Source organism: Anser cygnoides, chromosome 3 (genome assembly GCF_040182565.1).
Source record: "Anser cygnoides isolate HZ-2024a breed goose chromosome 3, Taihu_goose_T2T_genome, whole genome shotgun sequence".
NCBI classification, from domain to species: Eukaryota; Metazoa; Chordata; class Aves; order Anseriformes; family Anatidae; genus Anser; species Anser cygnoides.
Genome location: NC_089875.1, coordinates 23,006,717 through 23,026,924, shown reverse-complemented (window position 1 = coordinate 23,026,924; position 20,208 = coordinate 23,006,717). Strand labels below are relative to the sequence as shown.

Here is a 20,208-nt window from a genome sequence, read left to right as displayed (position 1 = left end):
CATTTTATTTATCCTGAAATGTATCAATACTGACAAAAAATAAAATGACAGCATTAATCATTTCTACAAATAACTGCCACTTGTAAACTAGGTAGTGTCTGTAAACACTCTAGAAGAACACATTTTGGAGTGACCTACAGCAAGACTTTTCCTGATTCCAAGTGACATCAGCTGCCTTTAAATGTTCCACAAAAAAAATGTAAAACATACCTGTGCTGTAGCTTTTACACTTGCTGTGTTTACAAACCACTGCTTGCTGGCACGAATAATCATTGGTTTTTTAGTTCTCCAGTCATACGGGTAGCTGTGCACGTATTTCTCCTCTTTCAACAAACTCCCAGCTGCTTGAAGCATCTTAATGACTGAGAGAAAAAATGAGTCAAGGTACAAGTCAGATTTGACCATAGTGGTCCTGTTACCGTTGATTCATTTCTTTCCACAATTGACACATAATATGAAGTGCCTGTGTCTCATCCATATTCAAAACATATGAATGTATGTTCATATGAACCCTCAAGAACCTGCAGGAATGTAACTGATAATAAAGTAACAAATGGATAAACATCAAATACTCACCAGCTTCATTTCCTTCTTCGAGTACATTCTTCTTTTGAAGTTCAGGACCTGCAGCTTCAGTAAAATATCCGCTTTCATCCACAAGGCACTCCTAAAAATAAAAATGCTAATCGTATCAATAAAATACTACATGACAATTAATTACTATTTTTGGTATTCAAAAGCAAGTTAAGTGCTATCCTAAGTAGCTACTTTTCTGATGAAAAGCAAACTATGTTATATTTAAGTATACTTCAAATCTAACAAACTGCAATTTAGTAGTTTACCAGACAGACAAGTGATTTTGACCTGAGAAGAAACAAGCACCATGATGTTTGCAAAAAATCCGCAACTGTTTTCCAGCAAATCCCTGGTTAGTATTTCAATGATTTTTCAAATTAACAGTTAAACAACAAAAACAAAACAAGAAATAAGAGAATAAACAGGTTTTAGAACATCTCAAGAACCACCTCTTCGAAAACGCAAAAGAGAAGAACATCCTGTATTTTCATTTCCACCAAACATAAACTGATCATGCATAACCAAACAGCATGCATGTTTAAAAATCACTTGCACACAAGGATACTATGTATTAAAAGAAATTAAGTCCCTTAATTGTAATTTTTTTCTTATTCAAGAATACCCCAAGCTTTACTGAAAAATAACAGTAATTATTAGTAATTATTATAGTAATACCTACATAACTGGTAATTTACTAGTCTGCAAGGTACAGCTTGTACTGACAGAATTGTTGCCTGTGATATCATTAAAATAAAAACAAACACACACAAAAGAAACCAAACACATAGAAACCAAAAAAAATCAACTTCTACCATTTTCCTGGAATCTTTAATTAGCAGATGGCTGAAAAACTTTATCCTTTTATTGTGATATACACTTTAAGCTTAGTCCTGCATTCCTTTAGGCTGTTAGTGATACACTTATCTGAATGCTTTTAAACATCTTCAAGCTTTATAAACGAAGTTTGACAATAGCTTTATGGGCACGTGATCAACAGTTACAGGAAATCAAGAGCAAAAGCTGAAAAAAGTACCGTGGGTAGCTGATGGTGAGAAGCTACACTGTAGTCTTCCATACCATGAGCTGGGGCTGTATGAACTAATCCTGTTCCTTTTGCCATTGTCACATGATTTGCAGGTAACAGGGGAGATACTCTGCCAGGAATTGTAGGATGAGCACAGGAACCATCTGCCAAATCTGCACCTGGTGTGGATAAAAAAAATAGAAAAAAGGAGAGAAGAGAGAAATGATTCATGCATTCAGCTTGTCTCATCAGAGAGCAGAAATGGAACAACTGATCAGCAGCATATGCTTGCTGATACTTTCACATTTAATACTATTTTATCTTATTTGTGGGTCCCCATCCAAATGCTTTCAAGTAATCTGCATTTTTAATTCTGCAAACTTTTCTTCTCTTTGAAGTAAAAGCTTTTCTTCTACCTGAGACAATGTTCTCAAAAATGACATGGCAAAACACCAGAATAACATGAAAAGTCATAGAAACAGATTTCTCACCTCCTCTAGATACACATATTTCCAGCTTTGCATCACAGACATACGCAAATGAATAAAATTCACAAATGACATATTAAATCCCAACTCAAAACACTGAATCAGAAGTCTGCCTGTTAAGAAGTATTACTGTGCAGTATGTTAGGATACAAACTTAATGGCTTTAGTTCCTTAGTACAGATGACAGATGCGTAGTCTTCATAGTTATGAAGAATGCTTAAGACACCTCTTAACAAAAAGAAACTTAAGAATCTTAAACGGCAACAATGGCTAACAGCACTACCAGTTATGTTGCGCTAGGTATTTTTTTCAATAGTTTTCATAGAATTTAGCCATCAGGCAGTCAGTAAGCATACTTGTAACTAGCTGCTTATTCTCATGGACAAGGGCTGAAAGGCAGACATACTGCAGTCAGTGCAATGAAGATTTTGAGCCTAAACACACTTCCATTCCATGTTTAAATTTTCCAAGTGTGAATCCAGATTTTAAAAAGTACTTCGTATCTGAAATTCTCCATCGTAGATTTCAACACACCAGTACTGAATCTGACAGACTACACTTCATATTGTTTCACAGAAGCATGTTCTCAGAATATAAACAAACATAATAAAACATCAAAACGGAATCAGTTTTCAGTTACCTACAAGATTTCTAAGCAACTTAAGATTAACAATATTAAAACCTACCTTTGCACGTTGAAATAACCTCAAACTGTGTATCCAAAATAGCAGCTGTAGATTCAACTCTATCTGCAGCTAGAATGAAGTATTCACCAGTAGTTGCACATTTCACAACTGAATATCTACAACGCAAATATATATTTATGATGATGCTAAATAATTACGAACACCAAAAAAGCTTAAAATTGTTTAAACACTTTATCTCTAAAAACACAGCATAATGGGTTTTAAGATCTACATATTCAATTCACTCAATGTCAAAATAACTTCAAGACAGAACAACATGAGAAAGAAGAAATAACTAATAATGAAAGAAGAAATTAGTATATTAATAGAGATACAGAACAAAGCTTATAATTGCATCACTTAAAAAAAGAAGTAAGATGCATTAAATAAAACTTAATGTTTGTCCAAAATGTTTTAATTTTATTTTACTGTCAAGTATCGATAAGGAACGACGCAGATCAGTGAAGTAAGTTAAAGACGTACGCTGAATCTGGCATGTAACAAACTGCTTGATTCGCCGGCACAGTCCACGGTTGTGTGGTCCAGACTAGCACACTAGCAGGGGATGATCCATCTACAGATGTAAATAAAAAGTGCTTTACTTACAATTATCGTAAAAATAAAAGCACTAAGACTTAAAATCTATCCAAGAATCATACCTATCACAGAGGTCAGCTTAGGCGGCGTCTTCAACAGGGGAAATTTTATATAAGCAGAACGACTGACATGCTGCTCATTGTATTCCAGCTCTGCTTCAGCCAAGGCTGTTCTGGGTAGGTATCAAACATACATTAACACACTTGAACATGAAAAGCTGTTGATATCCTTGTTAAAAGTTAAAAGACAAAATAGTAAGTTGATTCTTACTTTGCTGAAGGAGACCAAAACACAGGTTTATAGTCCTGATAAATGAAACCCTAAAGAGGAAAGGGAGGGAAAAAAGAAAGTTAAGAGAATCAAAACTCGTAACACAATTCAAAACATACTTCAGCAGAAATTCAGCATACCTTATCATACATCTTGTGGAAGACTCTCAGCTGGTTCGCTTCATACTTTGGATCAAATGTACGGTAGCAGTTCTCCCAGTCTGCCATTATACCCCAACGAATGAAGGCAGATTTCTGTTTCTCAATTGCTCTTTCTGCAAATTTTCTGGCTGAAAGAATTAGTTCCATTAAGTATACGGTTTAGTCTAGTAAGGTCAATACGATATCATTTAAAATATGCTATTGGCATTTTTGAGAAGAGCCTGAGCTGAGCATATTGAAACTATGCACTAATTACTGATATGTATTAAATAATTATTAAGGCTCAAAAAATAATGTATTTCAGAGAATTAGTTACATAAAGTACCATAAAGGGTAAAAAGACCTAGAGGAGGCATTTTTTGACTAATATGAGGACGTACAGCACATACGTCTCTAGAAGATAAGCTGCCTTTATAAGGGAGAGGAAAAAACTAAATGTATTTAACCATGAAGACAATTTCTCAAGATGCACTATGAAATAACAGAAAATAAGAATGAAAAAAACCACCTCTGTTGATGCTGATCTAAACTTTTCAATGCAATATGCACATGAAATTGTTAGCCCATTACATTGCTGCAATTTCATGCTAAAGCAGTTTCAATTGCTCATTGCAAATAGTTTTGCAGCAGATTGTTGATGTCTTCCAATACATAATGCACTTGAATTTTTTTGAAAGTTTCCATATAATGCAGACCAACTTTCTCTGAAATGATCACCCTTATAGTTCTGTAGTATTATTAAAAGCAGAGTCAATAGATACATTCTGAAGTATGATATTGAGCTAAACTGTCCTGACGAAGCCAGTACTGAGTCTGCTTGGCAAATACATACAGCGATCCTCAAAAATGCCACCAATACCTCATAGAAAAAAGCACACAATAAAGTATAAAAGCTATATATAAAGAATAAAATTCAAAATATGGTGAGTAGGATGTAGAAATATCTAAGCCAACTTTTTCCAATAAGGATATTGCAAACAGTAGTTTACCTTTTTGCCTAATTTCCATTGGTGAAAGATTTTCAGCTCCTTTGACTTCTGACAATGCCTTCAACTCAATTGGCAATCCATGACAATCCCATCCTGGAACATAATGTACTTTATAACCTCTCATCATGTAGAAACGATTAGTGATGTCCTTCAAAATCTGAAGAGAGAGAAGGGTCAGTTAGCACTTTAGCTCCCCCATGTGGAAGAGCGACATTATTACTTAAGATGCTGGAATTAAATACAAAAGGCAACGTAATTAATTTACAGTTAACATATTTCTGATTTTTTTTGCCCATCATTTTACATTTTGGAAGAACCTCAAAGGACCTCCCAGCAAAGGAATTCACATTCAGCATAATTGAAAGATGAAGTTTATAAACTTGCAGGACTTTAAGTGAGCAAATCCTACTTGCCCTCATTTTTGAGCAGCATTTAGCTAGACTTAGTTTGCCTAGTACACATTATTTCTTCTTGATATAAATGATCACCTCGCAAGACCTAGGGTTTTCAGAAGTCCAGCCTTTTGCACTAACACCTTAAGAAGCTGTGGGTCACATTTTATTCTTTTCCACTCTGTAGTATATGCAACACTACCATTCTCAAGATCGAATCTAAACATACCCGTGCATATTTAGCAGTACTATTTTGAACCTGAAATGCATATTTTAAAAGCCACCAACATTCAATCATTGTGGTTCTACTGAAGATACCCAGATAAAACAAAATCATAGAATCATAGAATATCCCGAGTTGGAAGGGACCAACAAGGATCATCGAGTCCAACTCTTGGCACCGCACAGGTCTGCCCAAAAGTTTAGACCATGTGGCTAAGTGCACAGTCCAATCTCTTCTTAAATTCAGACAGGCTTGGTGCAGTGACTACTTCCCTGGGGAGCCTGTTCCAGTGTGCAACCACCCTCTCGGTGAAGAACCTCTTCCTGATGTCTAGCCTAAAGACTAAAATACTAAATGCAATATAAAGAAACTGTAAACTACCCAAAAAAAAAAAAAAAAGAATAAAGCACAGGTCAACCATGCATTACAGTAACATTTTTACACATACATGTATACAAGTATACACTCACCCACATGTGTATGTGTGATAAGTTCATTAAACCCAAACTGTGCATCTAAAATGGTTTGGGAACGAGTTCAAGGCTACACTTTCTCTAAAAATGCTTACTCATTTACTATTCAGCATGATAAATGAACGCTTAGCATATAGGTGTGATACCTTGGCATACATCAGTTACGTCAGGGTATGGTATCTATATCAACCTGGTATCGTATAGTTTGTGTGTCACCACATTACTCTCTTTTATCTGTGAAATGAAAGTTACAAGCCCTGTATGCCAAAACCGGCCCCAATGCCTGGAAGTGTTATTAACACAAACGGCAAAGGAGAGCGCACGGCCCGCTACAGGAGGCAGGGCTGAGCATTTACTTTATTTAAGGCGTGGCCAACGTGGGGGTCTCCGTTGGCATACGGGGGTCCGTCATGGAGGCAGAACTCCTGCTTCGCTTTCCGTTGCCTCTGCCACGAGTACAGCCCGGAGAAGCCGCTCTTCTGCGGAGAGAAGAAGAGAAACAAACGCCGGCGCCGCGCGTCACGGCTCTCCGCACCGCAAAGCCGCCCCGGCAGGGCGCCGCGCCCCCCGCCCCACCTGCTGCGTCTCCAGCTCGGTGTCGGGCTGCAGCCGGCCGGGCAGCTGGGCGGCGAAGCGGCTGCGGGGCAGCAGCACGCTGTCCCGGTACCCGCCCTCGGCCGGGGGCTGCCGGCCGCCGGCCTCCGAGGCGGCCCCGGCCCGGAGCCGGGCCCCGGCCCTCGCCGCCAGCGGGGCCCGCCAGGCCCGCAGCATCCCCGCGGCTCCGCGCTCCGCCGCGCTTCCGCCTTGCGCTACGGCGAGCGGCGGGCGCCGACGGGCCGCGCCGAGGGACACGCCGTGCCGCAACGCGTTTTTCCCCGCCGCGCCGCGGGGGAGCGAGGGGGTGGGGGATGCGAGGGGACGGCCCCTCGGGTCGCGTCACCCTGGCGCGAGGCCGCTGTCGTGTGTCGCGACAGGCAGGGGCCGGGCCGGCAAGGGCGCGCCGCGGAGCGGGGCCGGGCCGGCGGTGGGAAGGGGCGGGCCCGGGACCGGTGAGGAGAGGGGAGCGCGGCCGGGAGGCAGCGGGACGGGGCCGGAGCGGGTGAGTGAGGGCCGGGGGTCGCGGGGGGGCGGTGGGATCATTGAATTTGTCGTAATATGCACCAGAAACTGCGCTCATCGCAAGGAACGCGGCAAGGCCCGGCACACGGGGCGCTGTGCCGCACGGGAGGGCAGCCCTGTAGAAATACGGGGCGCCTTCTGCTCTAACGGCGTTCCCTGCGCCTCGTTACTTACTCCAGCCGGGGAGAGGGGTGCGGAGCCTGCCGTTTCGGTTTCTCTTCAGTAAATCTTGGTTTCCATAGGCATATTTTAAAGTTTGCCTAAAGATATCGTAGAGCTTCTCCACAGAAAAAAAAAAGATTTGTCTCCCGTAAGAAAATCCGAGAAAAATGTGTCCAAGAAACACACTGGGTCAAGCTTCTAGCACATAAGGCAGCTTTTCTTGTTTTCTGAGGCTTTTGAATCTTTATGCAAACATTTGATGCGCAAAGCAGTAAAATACTAAGTGTTAACCTTGCTTTATGAAGCAGAAGTGAATGTGCGATGAAAGGCCACACAAAGGATGGGGAGCTGAGGTTAAAACCTGAATTATCTTCTCCTAAGCTCAGTTCTTTAGCCCAAGCTTCCCCATCTAATTGTCCTAATTTTTCTGCTCTGAAAAGTGCTCATGATCCGGATGTTTTCAGAATGACATTTGATTTTACTTCTTTCTGCCTTATTTCATGTGGGGGTATGTTAAAATAGTGTATTTCTTTCCACACGTTGTGACACATACTTGCTCTACAATTTTTCAGTTGTTTGAGAGCAGCTTTTTGCCACAGATAGCATTTCCAAAATTTCCTCTGTAACCATTACTGCCTGTCCAAGATAGACAGTGTATGCTTTGGGTATGGACCTTGGCTATTCTGCATGACTCCAGAGCACTTTGCTCCCATCCATGAGCAGTAAATAATAATAATTAACATTAGCAACTCTGCTTTGTGAATATACCTATACAGTTGGCCTACTCTTTTAGCTTCAGAGATCATCTGACTTTCAGAGATACCTTTTCAGTGTTTCTAAAATGCTGAAAAGGCTCTTAAACTAGCTACATTTGGGATTTTGATACCTTTAACGTTTGCCATTTGCCTTTGCTTTCAATAGAGGTGAACTTGGGGTCACATCAATATCATATACAGTAGCTGGACTTATCAGCTCATTATATTATACTTAGTAGATATCTCAAGCAAGAAAGGAGCGGTGTTGTATAACGACTTATTGCCACTTAAGCAATGCTTGCTGAAAGTGCTGCAAATAGTCTGTGACTGTAAGAGGAGCCTAATACTTATCGTATTCTGTTCAGTGGTTAATCACTTCCCCTGTATTTTTTCTAGCTCTGTGCTCATGTGTTTTCCTTGGAAGTAAATCATATATGCGAGCTCTTCCAAAAAAACGTGCAGTCTACACAAGTAGAAAAATTGTAAGGAAAACATACGAAGCAATTATCTCTACATTTTAAAGGTTACAGAATGATTGTCAATACTTTTTATTCCTGGTAATAATTCCAGGTACCAAAAACCTGGGAGGAAAGGGTGATTACTGGCCTTTAGCTACAGGGATAGTTATTCTTTAATTCGGAATTGAAGGCATAGTGAATTGCATTGAAATGTTCTGGAGAACAAAGACGGTGCAATAGGGAAGAATGATATACAGAAGAACATACAGTTTTTGAGGGCAGGAATGGAGGTGTAATAGATTTCCTCGAGAAATCAAGAGAAGTTAAAGAAATGCAGAAGGGAATACATCTAAAATTTAGATGAACAGCCTTTGACATGCAAGTGCAGCATCTGCAGTATCAGCACATTATTAACCTATTTTGTGTCCACAATCAGGCCATCTACAAAATCCCATTTGTTTAAAACCAAATGAAAAGTCAAGTTGCTCTTGTCATCCTGCCTGGAAGTCTTATATTTGATTCTGGGCACAGACCAACTCTGCAGGCTCAGAACTGAAAAAATGAACTTAGTACATGAGTACTGTGTGTAGACTGCACTTTTCCTCGGCTTTTATGATAACGAGTTTCTGATGCTGTAGTGTTGTTGTTTGTTTGTCTGTTTAATGCCAATTTTTTAATTTAGTGAGGAAAACTTAAGTTCAGTGTCAGGACGTGGATATTAGAAAATTGTGTCTAAAATAGCTTCATATCCTCACCTTCATGTTAATTGTACTTAAAAGTCACAGCTCACTATTACTGCTCACTGTAATTCACTTCCCCCTTCCTACTCAGCTAAAATAAACTGTATCTGTTTGGAATGTTATATAAAATATTTTCCTTCTTGTCTTCCCTTATCTTAAAAGAAATATGCAAATTTGTTTTTGTTTCTTTTCAGCGTTCAGTATGGCGGCTCCAACTCTGCTTATGCGTGTGGTTGCCTCTGCATATTCCGCTGCGGAAAAAGCTGCAACAATTGTTAGAAATGTAATGGCTGCAGGAGACCTGGGGATAGTGGAGAAGGTATTTCTTTTACTTTGTTCCAGTTCCACTTCTTTTATCAAGATACAGGTCAAACTAGTATTTCTGAAGATCAGAACTGGGCAAGGGCAATACAATCAATTCAAGTTGCTCGACCTCACCTCTTTGGTACAAAAATCCCTGTTAAAGGATTAAAAGAGCATTGGAGTAGAAGTGTATTTTGACTGGTATTTCCAAAGGATGTTATGATGCTTAAAAGGAACACATTATTTTTTCCTGACTTCCCCCACAAAACGCAAGCTTTGGATAGCAAATCCAAATTTCAAATCAGAGTTCATACTAAAGCATCTTTCCCATTAATTTCCATACGTGTGTTTTAACATCTGTAGTACAGCATACATTACTGGTCCTTGTGAATTCTGGGTTAGGACAAACCAATTTTTTTCTTAAAAAAAAAAAAAAAACTTAGATTTGCATTGTAAATCATGCTTTTCAAAGTTAGTTTGGAGCTTCAAAATTAATTGTAAATAGAAAATAGACATGAAATTACAATAATCTGCATGAAGTTCTTAATTTGCTGTAAGTTAGTATGCTGCACTGATGAACCAGGATCTGGGTTCTGACTGCAGTACTGGAAGTTGTGGAATTAATTTTTAAGGTTAATTCTAGCTTTATGAGTTTGTTACAATGTTGTGGTCTGCATTAAGTATTTATATTATTTTATGGACTCATAGAATGGTTTGGGTTGGAAGGGACCTTAAAGATCATCTAGTTCCAACCCCTCTGCCATGGGCAGGGATGCCTGCCAGCAGATCAGGTTGGTTGCCCAAAGCCCCACCCAACCTGACCTTGAACACTACCAGGAACGGGGCATCGATAGCTCCTCTGGGCAACCTGTTCAGTGCCTCACCACCCTCTGAGTAAAGATTTTCTTCCTTATACCTAATCTAAACCTATCCTCCTTTAGTTTTAGCTTGTATTTATGTTTGGGATTGCCCCAGCCCAGATGCAGGACCTTTCACTTGGCCTTGTCGATCTTCATGAGGTTCACACAGGCGCATCTCTTCAGCCTGTCAGGGTCTCTCTGGATGCTTCCCTCAAGCATGCCGACTGTACCACTCAGCTTGGTGTCATCAGCAAGCTTGCTGAGGGTGCGCTCGATCCCACTGTCCATGTACCCAACAAAGATGACCCAGGGTCTTCCTATTTTCCCTTTGTAAAAATGGGGGTTATGTCAGTGGGAACTTCATCAGACTGCCACGACTACTCAGATGGGATGGACAGCGGCTTAGTAACTACATCCACCAGTTCCCTCAGGACCTGCATCTCATCAGGTCCCAAGGACTTGCGCGCCTTCAGGTTTGTTAGTTGATCTCAAACCTGATCCTTGTCTATACTGGGCAGTTCCTCATTCTCCCAGTCCTTACCTTTTCCTTCTGTGACTTGGGTGGTGTGGCTTGAGCACTTTCCTGTGAAGACTGAGGCAAAAACGTCATTCAGTACCTCAGCCTTCTTCATATGCTGGGTAACCAGGTCTCCCATTTCCTTCTGGAGAGGGCACACATTTTTCCCAGTTTTTCTTTCACCACTGACATTCCGACAGGAGCTCTTGTTGCCTTTGATGTCCCTGACCAGATTTAGTTCTGTCAGTGCTTTAGCTTTCCTAACCCAATTCCTGGTTGCTTGGACAATTTCTCTGTACTCCTCCCAGGCTACTTGTCCTTGCTTCCACGCTCTGTAGGCTTCCTTTTTGTATTTCAGTTTGGCCTAGATCTCCTTGTTCTTCCGTGCAGGCCTCCTGGCATTTTTGCCTGACTTCCTCTTTGTTGGGATGCATTGCTCCTGAGCTTGAAAGAGGTGATCCGTGAATGTTAACCAGCATTTTTGGTCCCCTCTTCCCTCCAGGGCTTTGTCCCACAGTACTCTACCAAGCAGATCCTTGAAGAGGCCAAGGACTGCTCTCCTGGAGTCCAGGTTACGAGCTTGCTGTGCACCCTCCTCACTGCCCTAAAGATCTTGAACTCCACCATTTCATGGTTGCTGCAGACAAGTCTGCCCTTGAGCTTCACATTCCCCACCAGCCCCTCCTTATTAGTGAGGACAAGGTCCAGCATAGCACCTCTCCTTTTTGGCTCCGCTTGGAGAAGGAAGTTATCATCAGCGCATTCCAGGAACCTGCCCTGGTCTTTTCATGGTTATTTTTGGTCTTTACGTTGAAGCTGTTGCTGATATTTATGTTTTTCTGGAAGTAAGCACTTCCAGCCAGTTGTAGAGAGAAGCCCGACCCTTTATGACTTCTATTGTCAGTTCAGACAGTAGATGCAAAAAGAAAGGTTTCTTTTTATTTTTTTTTTTACCATTTGATCAGTTATATTCACCAGTGAGAAAACATTTGCATTTTTTTTTCTTTTTTTCCATTTTTTTCTGAGCATTTAAAATCAGGTGTATGGGGAGAGAGAATTTAGAAAACCTGGAGGGTAATGATCTATTTTCAAAACAACTTAGATGCATAGCAGTGTTCTCAGAAACACAAATAGAGTATGCTTTCTCACATAACCTGCTTTTAGGTTCTTGGAAATTCTTGTAGTGCAGTTGCATTAGTAAGCCTTAAAATACTTCTGTTCAGAGATTCAAAGGAACCATTCTCTATAGTTAGATTAACTGGTTAACTTTAAATGCATATACAGATTTCATTAAGCTTACTTTTTTTTTTTTTTCCTTTTTTTTAATTTATTGAGAGTCCACATATGTTAAGGTAATTTTACCTAAAAATAACTGATTGGTTTCATCAGCTTAGGTTTTTTGTTTGTTTGTTTTTAATGCGGGGCGTTTAGTATTATTTCCCAGTAAATCAGAGATGCATTGCTTAATCATTTTCTAATACAATAAAACCAACAAACAAGCAATTTTGAACTCTGATCAAGTAAATAATTGTAAGAACAGTGTAACAAAAACTGGCAGAAGTAACAGGTGATAGAGCTTCTAAATAAGACCACTGATTGTACCTACCTTATTTTTATGAATACTACAAACACACAAAATTAGGTTGAAAACAATGACCAACAGGAAAGGTTCTTGTCTGAGGAGCTAGCAATCTCAAAGAATTCCTGCTAGCTTTTTATCAAAGGTGTCTGGGGAAGGAAGAGAGTTAAGTGAGAGAGAGAACCTGTATGTGCCTATGTGTTACGGTCGGGAGAGAAGAGAGATGCAAAAGAACATAAAATTCTCATCATTCATTCTCTTTCTGCAGGTAGCAGGCCTCAAGACCAATTCCATCTGGCTTTACTGAAAGCCTTAGAAAAGCTAGGAAGACAATGTTCCGCCTTTTCCCTCACAACAGTGACCTCCCATCCATTTATCACAATGAGGAAAAAGTGGTCCAAGGACAGCTGAATTTTTAGCTAGCTCCTCCAATCCCTCTCTTGATGTTCAGAGTTTTCTTTCTCCCAGTCGACTCAAAGATCTCCATTTGTATTGCGTCTCTTTGTAGCCCTTCTACATTTTTTTTGACTAGGAAGATATTTTGCCCAGCTATTCTTTTACTATTGATGACTGTTTTGAAGAACTACAAGTTAGATTAATTGGACCTTTAAATCACCTTTTACTAACACCTCTGTCTCTCTTCTCCTTCCTAATTTGCTCCATCATTCCAGTGTGCCTTAAAATACTTATTTTTACCTATTAACACCTTAATTTCTGCCTTTCGTTCTTCTTGTGTCTGGGTTTATACTTGTATTAATTTATTCCTTATGTAGTGTAATATTTGCACAAATACACGTTCAGTATGATTGCATCCATGAATAAGAATGCAGCATTTATGGCATGTATGGTTCCAATATCGTACCAGTGTGTCTTAGCTCTGAGGTATACAGGGAGAAAAACTCTGCTTCTTCCAGTCTTTAGCCTGCCTCTCTCAGGACTGTTTATTAGGTTAATGATTTGTCAAATTTAACTTCTTTTTCTTTACAAGGTAGATATTCAGGGTGCAATATGAGTCGTTAGACTACTTCTGTTTTGAAGTACCTGAGTTTCTATCCATCCTTTGACAGAGTGGAGCCAATGACTTGCAGACCAAGGCTGACCGACTGGTACAAAAGAGCATTTGTGCTTCACTGGCACGGAAGTTTCCCAAGGTGACGATCATAGGAGAAGAAGTAAGTACCTGATTTATTTCATACTAACAATTCAGAATGTGGTAACTTGCAGTGGAATTTACTTTGGCAAGTTTAAGGAAATATCTCTTTGGAAAAAAAAAAAAAAAAGATATCCATCCCATTTTATCTTTCCATTGCATTAGCTTTGTCAAGTAAGTTGCAAGCCAATCCATAGTTCTAAGGCAAATTGAGGCGAGTCCAGCACCTTTTTCTAATGATTTTGAGAAACCTTTTTTTAGGAACTACCCCCTGATGAGGTGGATGAGGAATTAATTGAAGATGGACACTGTGAAGAAATACTGAAGAAAACTTGTCCTGCTCAGTACACAGGAATTAAAGAGGAAGAGGTAATGTTATACGTTGGCTTTCATATTTTACACTATTCTATTTACTGGTTACTGATTTTAAGTAAGAATGTATTAAGAAGAAAGATTATTTTAATGTTGCCAATTTTTCTATTTGGTCTGAAACCTGAAATATAGTCTTGAGAATCACACCTCTGGAGCTGGAAATGCTGGATATCCCTTTGTACAACAAAGGGAAATGGAAATCTGCTTCTTACAACTTGTGATTCAGATTTATTTGAACCAAATTGACTTTGGACATGAGAAAGTAATCTCATTTCCATGTTCAATTTAAACATTGATACCTCTGTTAAGATATTTGCTGACAAGTTCCAATCAGTTTTCAAGACTTTTTTTTTTTTTTGTAAAATACTAATAATGTAGGCTTCGGTCCTATATCATAATGCTAAAAATTTGAATGTATTTATTTACTGTCCTTTGTAAGGAAATAAAACGCACTAAAAGTAAAATACATACTTTGTGTGTTTATTACATGATTTGTATTTGTTTATGCTGTTCCTTAATTTTTATTTTTTTAACAGCTTGTAATATGGGTTGATCCTTTGGATGGAACCAAAGAGTACACTGAAGGTTGGTTTCTCAGTTCTGCAGATTCAAAAACTCACAGCAATGCAATAAAGTAGCATGTACATTTATGATAGAAGCTGCATACAATATTGTTTCATAAGGCTGATTTTGTTTCTGTACTCTGTAAGTACTATGGATTTTTTTAATCGTTACATTCAGTTCCAACCAGTATTGAATATTCCTGATGGGCTACCAAGTTCCCACCAGTTTTTATTATTTCAAGGAGCAAAAGGCTGCCTTTACGTGCTGGCAGGTTGTCTTAAAAATTCTTTAGTTAAATAAGCTTACAATTTCTTACATACTTTGAACTGGAGGATTGAATCTCCTGGACACACAGGAATATGCTCAATTATATTTACATCCTCCTCTTCAAACTATTCAAATGACCTAGATTCCTGCTGCATCTTTTAGTTGGTTAACGTAAAATCTTTTAGTGAGTTTTTTTTCCCCATTTTCAGGAAGAAAGATGTAAAACTGTCATCCAGTTGCTGGTTTTGAAAACCATTAAAGAATTTAGACTCCCAGTTTTAGAAGAGTGTCATCATATCCTTATAGCAAATTTCCAGTACCTAAAAGAGGGACTCTTTGTCAGGGAGTGGAGTGATAAGACAAAGGGGAATGGCTTTAAACTAAAAGAGGGCAGATTTAGATTAGGTATAAGGAAGAAATACTTTATTCAGAGGGTGGTGAGGCACAGGAAGAGGTAGACCGGAGAAGCTGTGGATGCCCCATCCCTGGTAGTGTTCAAGGCCAGGCTGGATGGGGCTTTGGGCAACCTGGTCTGGTGGGAGGTCATGGCAGGGTGGGTTGGAACTAGATGATCTTTAAGGTCCCTTCCAACCCAGGCCATTCTGTGATTCTATGATTCTATATGCTGCTGTGTAGTTGTACCTTGAAACTTTTCTCATTATGTATTAATTATAACATAGCTCACAATAGAGAAATTCTTTCTGGAGAGTTTTTTTGCAGACCTTGAGGCAAACTGACTAAATCAAACAACATTTTACACCGGAAAATCCTGATTAGTGTTTGTATTTTTAAGATACCACTTTGCATATCAATTCATGGACTTTTATTGAAGGTTTACTTTTTTTTTTTTAATACTTTCTCTTTTTCAATTATAACTATATTCATATTATTTATCTACAGGTCTCCTTGACCATGTAACAGTTCTCATTGGAATTGCTTACGGAGGCAAAGCAATAGCAGGAGTTATTAACCAGCCATATTACAACTATGAGGTATTAAATGCATTGATATATTTGAGAGCATTAGGTGATTTGTAACTGTCACTTCTATTACGTTTCTAGTTAGCACACTTGAAACTAGAATTAAGTCGAGAAATATGCACGTATTAGTTTCTCAGTCGAGGGAGGCAGAATATAATGTCTCACCGTAATTTTACAGATGAGGAACGGTAAATGAACTTCTGAAGGTTGTATGACATCATTGCCATAGAGGGAAAGAGACTGAGGTGTCCTGATTTTTCGCTCTGGGCTCTAGAGTGTTTCCTTTTAAGTGCCACCATTTAAATGAATATCACAGTATTAATATTATACTCCCTAAGATGGAAAGATGTCTCTAGCTACGCTTTTCTATTTGTCCTTTAAATACTGACTGTTGTGGTTAACCATCATCTGGACCTGTGTACCTTTTCCATAGGCAGGAGCTAATGCTGCATTGGGCAGGACGATTTGGGGAGTTCTGGGCCTAGGTGCCTTTGGATTTCAGCTCACAGAAGCACCTGCCGGCAAACACATCATTGTTACCACCCGTTCTCACAGCAGTGCCCTGGTAAATGACTGCATCAGTGCTATGAACCCAGACAGCGTCATCAGAGTTGGAGGAGCAGGAAATAAGGTATGAAAACTCCAAATCTTTTGGTTTGATTGGGAGGTGGTACCTTTGGAAGAAGAAGAAGTATTTTGAAAGAAAACTGTTGTTTACCTGCATGAATGTACAGGAGACTTCCTCCTCCTTCCCTAGCATGGCTTGTCTTCCTAGCACTCAGTCTGCCATGGGGGTAAGGAGTCAAAATTTCATACAGATATATTTGTAACAGTGGCTATGCTGGGCGTAGCTGAAGTCTGTCTTTCCCTAGTATTCTGTTTCTAGAAGAGAAAATAAAAAGATAAGAAAAGACCAGAATGACTAATGGGAATTCAATGTAATCATAACTAATCCTAACTAGACTTTTCCAGCTGTTCACATTAGATAGTTGGAGAAAAAGCCCTGTGAGAAACACATGTCTAAGGATAAATGTAGGAACAGTACATGGTGTCCTTTGCAAACCTTCTTCACAAACAGGGAATACTCTTGTACCATAGTTTTGAAAGCTTACTTTTGTCATGGCTGTCAAAAAGACCCTTGAATGTCTTTTTTCAAACACGTGCATAGGCCCAAATGTCTCTAAGATAACTCAGAGAGAGTTTCCACTTTACTTTTGTAATACTTGCACAAGATGAGGAATCTTGTTTCTGGAACTAAAAGCAGATTTTTCACCCTTTAGACTGTTTATATAACAATCAAAATAGATCATTTGGGATGGTAATACAGTATATCTTTCTAAATCTTAATATATATATATATATATTCCATAATACGTGAAAGGAAATAACTGGTACTTATTTTCTAAGAGTAAACTTATGGAATAAACTGATCTAATCCCAGTTTCCTGGTGTTATTTTTTCACTGTTTCTAAATGCCTAGATTCTTTGCAATGATTAGCACTCTGTTTTCGTATTAGATCATTCAGCTTATAGAAGGCAAGGCATCTGCTTATGTATATGCCAGTCCTGGATGCAAGAAGTGGGATACATGTGCACCTGAGGCTATTTTACATGCTGTCGGAGGTAAGTTAATAGTATTCAAAATCCTCTCTGAGATAAGTGAAACTACATCAGTTTAAAGTCATTTATACTTTTCATAGAAAGAAAGGAATTTCAAAACATGTCTTTGGAAAGAAAAATTACATTATGTATGTATGTATGTGTGTGTGGTCATGGTTCTCTAGGGGCTGAGCCCTTTGAAATCAACAGTAACTGCAAAGGGGCAGCAAATTACACTCAGGAAAGCATTATATGATCTGTTTTGCCCTGGACTAATATAGTCAAATAATGAAAAAAAAAAAATCCAAAATTTTGAGCATACTGTTTTTTGTATTTTCAAAACATTTTTTTTCTTTTGGCTACTACTATAAAGTAAAATCACGTTGTCCTACTAACTAGACACAAAAGTTCATTATTAGTAACATGTTGTTGTATAACATGTGGATATTGCATTCTTTATAACAGCAAAAATAGACTAAATCGTGCAGTTGTTCCTTGGATATACAAACTCCAAAATTGAGTCATTCATGTAATTCAGTAAAGTTAGTGGTCTCCAGTCAACAAAAGTCATTTCACCTTTATAGGGAGGAAGGGAGAAGTTATGAAAAGTCTGACTAACAAGAATTTGAATATAAGATTATACTTTTTCTGTTGTTTGCATTGATAACCAGTATATGCTAATATTTTTTTTTAATCTCCTGAATTCTGTCTAGCAAAATTATGGGCTTCACAACAACATGATTTATTTATCTCCTCTGTAGTCTACAGTGTAGTGTTGATAACTGGGATAGCTTTAAACAGGTTAGCTCAGGCACAAAAAAAACAACCAATCTGGGGCAGCACAGTGCTGTATTTAGCCTCCTTGTTATGCAGGTATCTTGTGGTTAAATTAGCTTGCGTTAAAATCTGTGTTGCTCTTGCTAAGTGATTTCTCCAAACTCATTTAAAACCAGCTGGGGTATTTCTATTTTATGTTGTAATTTGTGGTATAGACATACCCTGGCTTTTACCTGAACTGAGAATTTTACTTTCCTTCTTGGCAACTGCCAGTGTATTAAATACTCATGAAGCATTTTACTTTATCCATAGGAGAGAGCTGCTGTTTTCTTTTTCCTGAAACGTGAGGAATTGAAGTATTGCTGAAAGAAAACACAACCCATTAGTTATTTGGTTTCAGTGAATAAAAAACTGTTGTGCTCAAACTGGGCAAAAAGATCATATTTCACATCTAAAGACAGGGATTTGTACCTCAAAGAATGACTGGCTTTTGTTTTCTTCTTGATTTGTTTTAGTATAGTGATATAACTAAAAAAACAAATTAGATTATCCCTCTCCAACTGCTGTTTGCTGGAATGAAATGTTTTTGTTTTGTTTTGTTTTCAGGCAAGATAACTGATATCCATGGAAACTCATTTCAGTATAACAAGGAAGTGAAACATATGAATTCAGCTGGGGTCCTTGCCACCTTGAGAAATTATGACTATTATGCCAGTCGTATTCCTAACACCGTTAAACAATCTCTTGTGCCTTAAAGCAGTAAAGCATCTTCAATGAGCCTGGAAAGCCAAGACAGTAAGATTGGAGGAAAAGAAAGAAGAAGATAACTGAGCTTGAAATTGTTTTACAAAATCCGAACCTAATTCTTACATTAAACAGTTCAATAATTTCAAAATTACCTGCAGACTGTCTACGTAAAATGTTGGATCAGATTGTTTTGCTGTGTTTAGCAGATAACACAATAATGACATTTCTTCAATAGTTGTTTTCCCTGCTCTTTGGAAGTAGAGTGTTCATTCTTCATGTGATATGACTCTGGTTAACTACTGCTAATTGTGACAGTGCAATCCAAAAATCACCTTCAAATTCAGGGCACAAAATCATGTGAAGTCATTTACCAAATTTTGTTGAACGTTTTTTGTTGTATGTACTCAACAAGAGTTTACTGTGTTAAATGCAAATGGAGTAAGAATTTGTCTGGATGGATTAACCCATTTATTATAAAGTTGATTGTTTTGATTCTTAGAAGTGAAATGTGTTCTTTATAGGCAGGGGCGTGTGTATTTCAGGATGGAATGAAGCTGGTTTCTTTTTTGTTTGGCTTCCCTTAAAGTTGTTGACCAGGATCTGTTTTCAATACAGACAACTCCTGAGGTAATTTATTTCCTGCAGGACTTGTGTCATAGTTATGTAGCAGTAATTCATGTAATCCTTTACAATGATGCTGTGGTCCTTTCTATCTAGCCAAACTAGGGTAGTTTTAAGTTAGTTCTAGAGGGGTTCTATATGCTTCATTGTTTCAAAACAGTTAAGCTGTTTAAAAGGTATTTTTGCATTCATTGAACTCAACCACTCAATAGTAACCTTTTCATCTGGCTGTTTTATGATTGTACGTGTTATTTTGCTTACTGAATATTTTAAGATTCTCTTGTGCGTTTCATGCCCACTCTCACTTTATGAAAGACTGTATCTTTCAATCAGTTCAAGGTATGTACCAACCAAGTTAAGTTGTATACAGAATAGACACACGATTACAAGTATGAGGTATAAATACACTGGTATGTTTGAGAGCATTAGGTAATTTGTAACTGTTGCTTCTATTACATTTCTTGTTAGCACACTTGCAACTAGAAAGTGTGTGCTGGAGTTAATGTTGTGCGGGGAAGGAATTCCCAGCTTCCCTCTGATGATATGAAATTCCGCTGGCAAGGGTCTATGCCACCTCAATCTTGGAGAGTTAGGGGCATCTTAATTGGGGGTCCTAGGTTACTTTCTCATATATGGGGACAAAAGAAATGCCTGAAGTTGAATTTTTTCATGTCCAAATTGAGAGCAAAAGTTCCAGGTGCCTTTCTAAGAGCAAGTGAACTTGACACTACGATGTTCCCCTCCAATGGAGCACAGGTT

General features: G+C 38.8%; 2 protein-coding genes across 2 annotated transcripts in view; one reads left to right on the top strand and one right to left on the bottom strand.

Annotated features, from left to right (window-relative positions):
- IARS2 (isoleucyl-tRNA synthetase 2, mitochondrial) overlaps positions 1-6,716 on the bottom strand; it is a 28,765-nt gene extending 22,049 nt beyond the window's left edge. Inside the window, exons 1-11 of the mRNA XM_048057694.2 lie at positions 6,456-6,716; positions 6,236-6,358; positions 4,792-4,948; positions 3,782-3,930; positions 3,642-3,691; positions 3,434-3,543; positions 3,258-3,348; positions 2,775-2,890; positions 1,610-1,779; positions 577-667; positions 211-362 (exon numbers count right to left, since the gene is read on the bottom strand). Coding sequence (XP_047913651.2) covers positions 211-362; positions 577-667; positions 1,610-1,779; positions 2,775-2,890; positions 3,258-3,348; positions 3,434-3,543; positions 3,642-3,691; positions 3,782-3,930; positions 4,792-4,948; positions 6,236-6,358; positions 6,456-6,650 — 1,404 coding nt within the window. The 5' untranslated portion in view covers positions 6,651-6,716. The remainder of the gene's footprint in view (positions 1-210; positions 363-576; positions 668-1,609; positions 1,780-2,774; positions 2,891-3,257; positions 3,349-3,433; positions 3,544-3,641; positions 3,692-3,781; positions 3,931-4,791; positions 4,949-6,235; positions 6,359-6,455) is intronic.
- Positions 6,717-6,782: 66 nt separating this feature from the next.
- On the top strand, positions 6,783-19,877 carry BPNT1 (3'(2'), 5'-bisphosphate nucleotidase 1). The gene is made up of 9 exons (XM_013173997.3): positions 6,783-6,978; positions 9,308-9,432; positions 13,440-13,544; positions 13,784-13,891; positions 14,431-14,479; positions 15,626-15,717; positions 16,139-16,336; positions 17,223-17,328; positions 18,688-19,877. Exons 2-9 carry the CDS (start codon positions 9,316-9,318, stop codon positions 18,834-18,836), a joined length of 924 nt encoding a protein of 307 aa, XP_013029451.1. The 5' UTR covers positions 6,783-6,978; positions 9,308-9,315; the 3' UTR covers positions 18,837-19,877.
- The last annotated feature ends 331 nt before the right edge of the window (positions 19,878-20,208 follow it).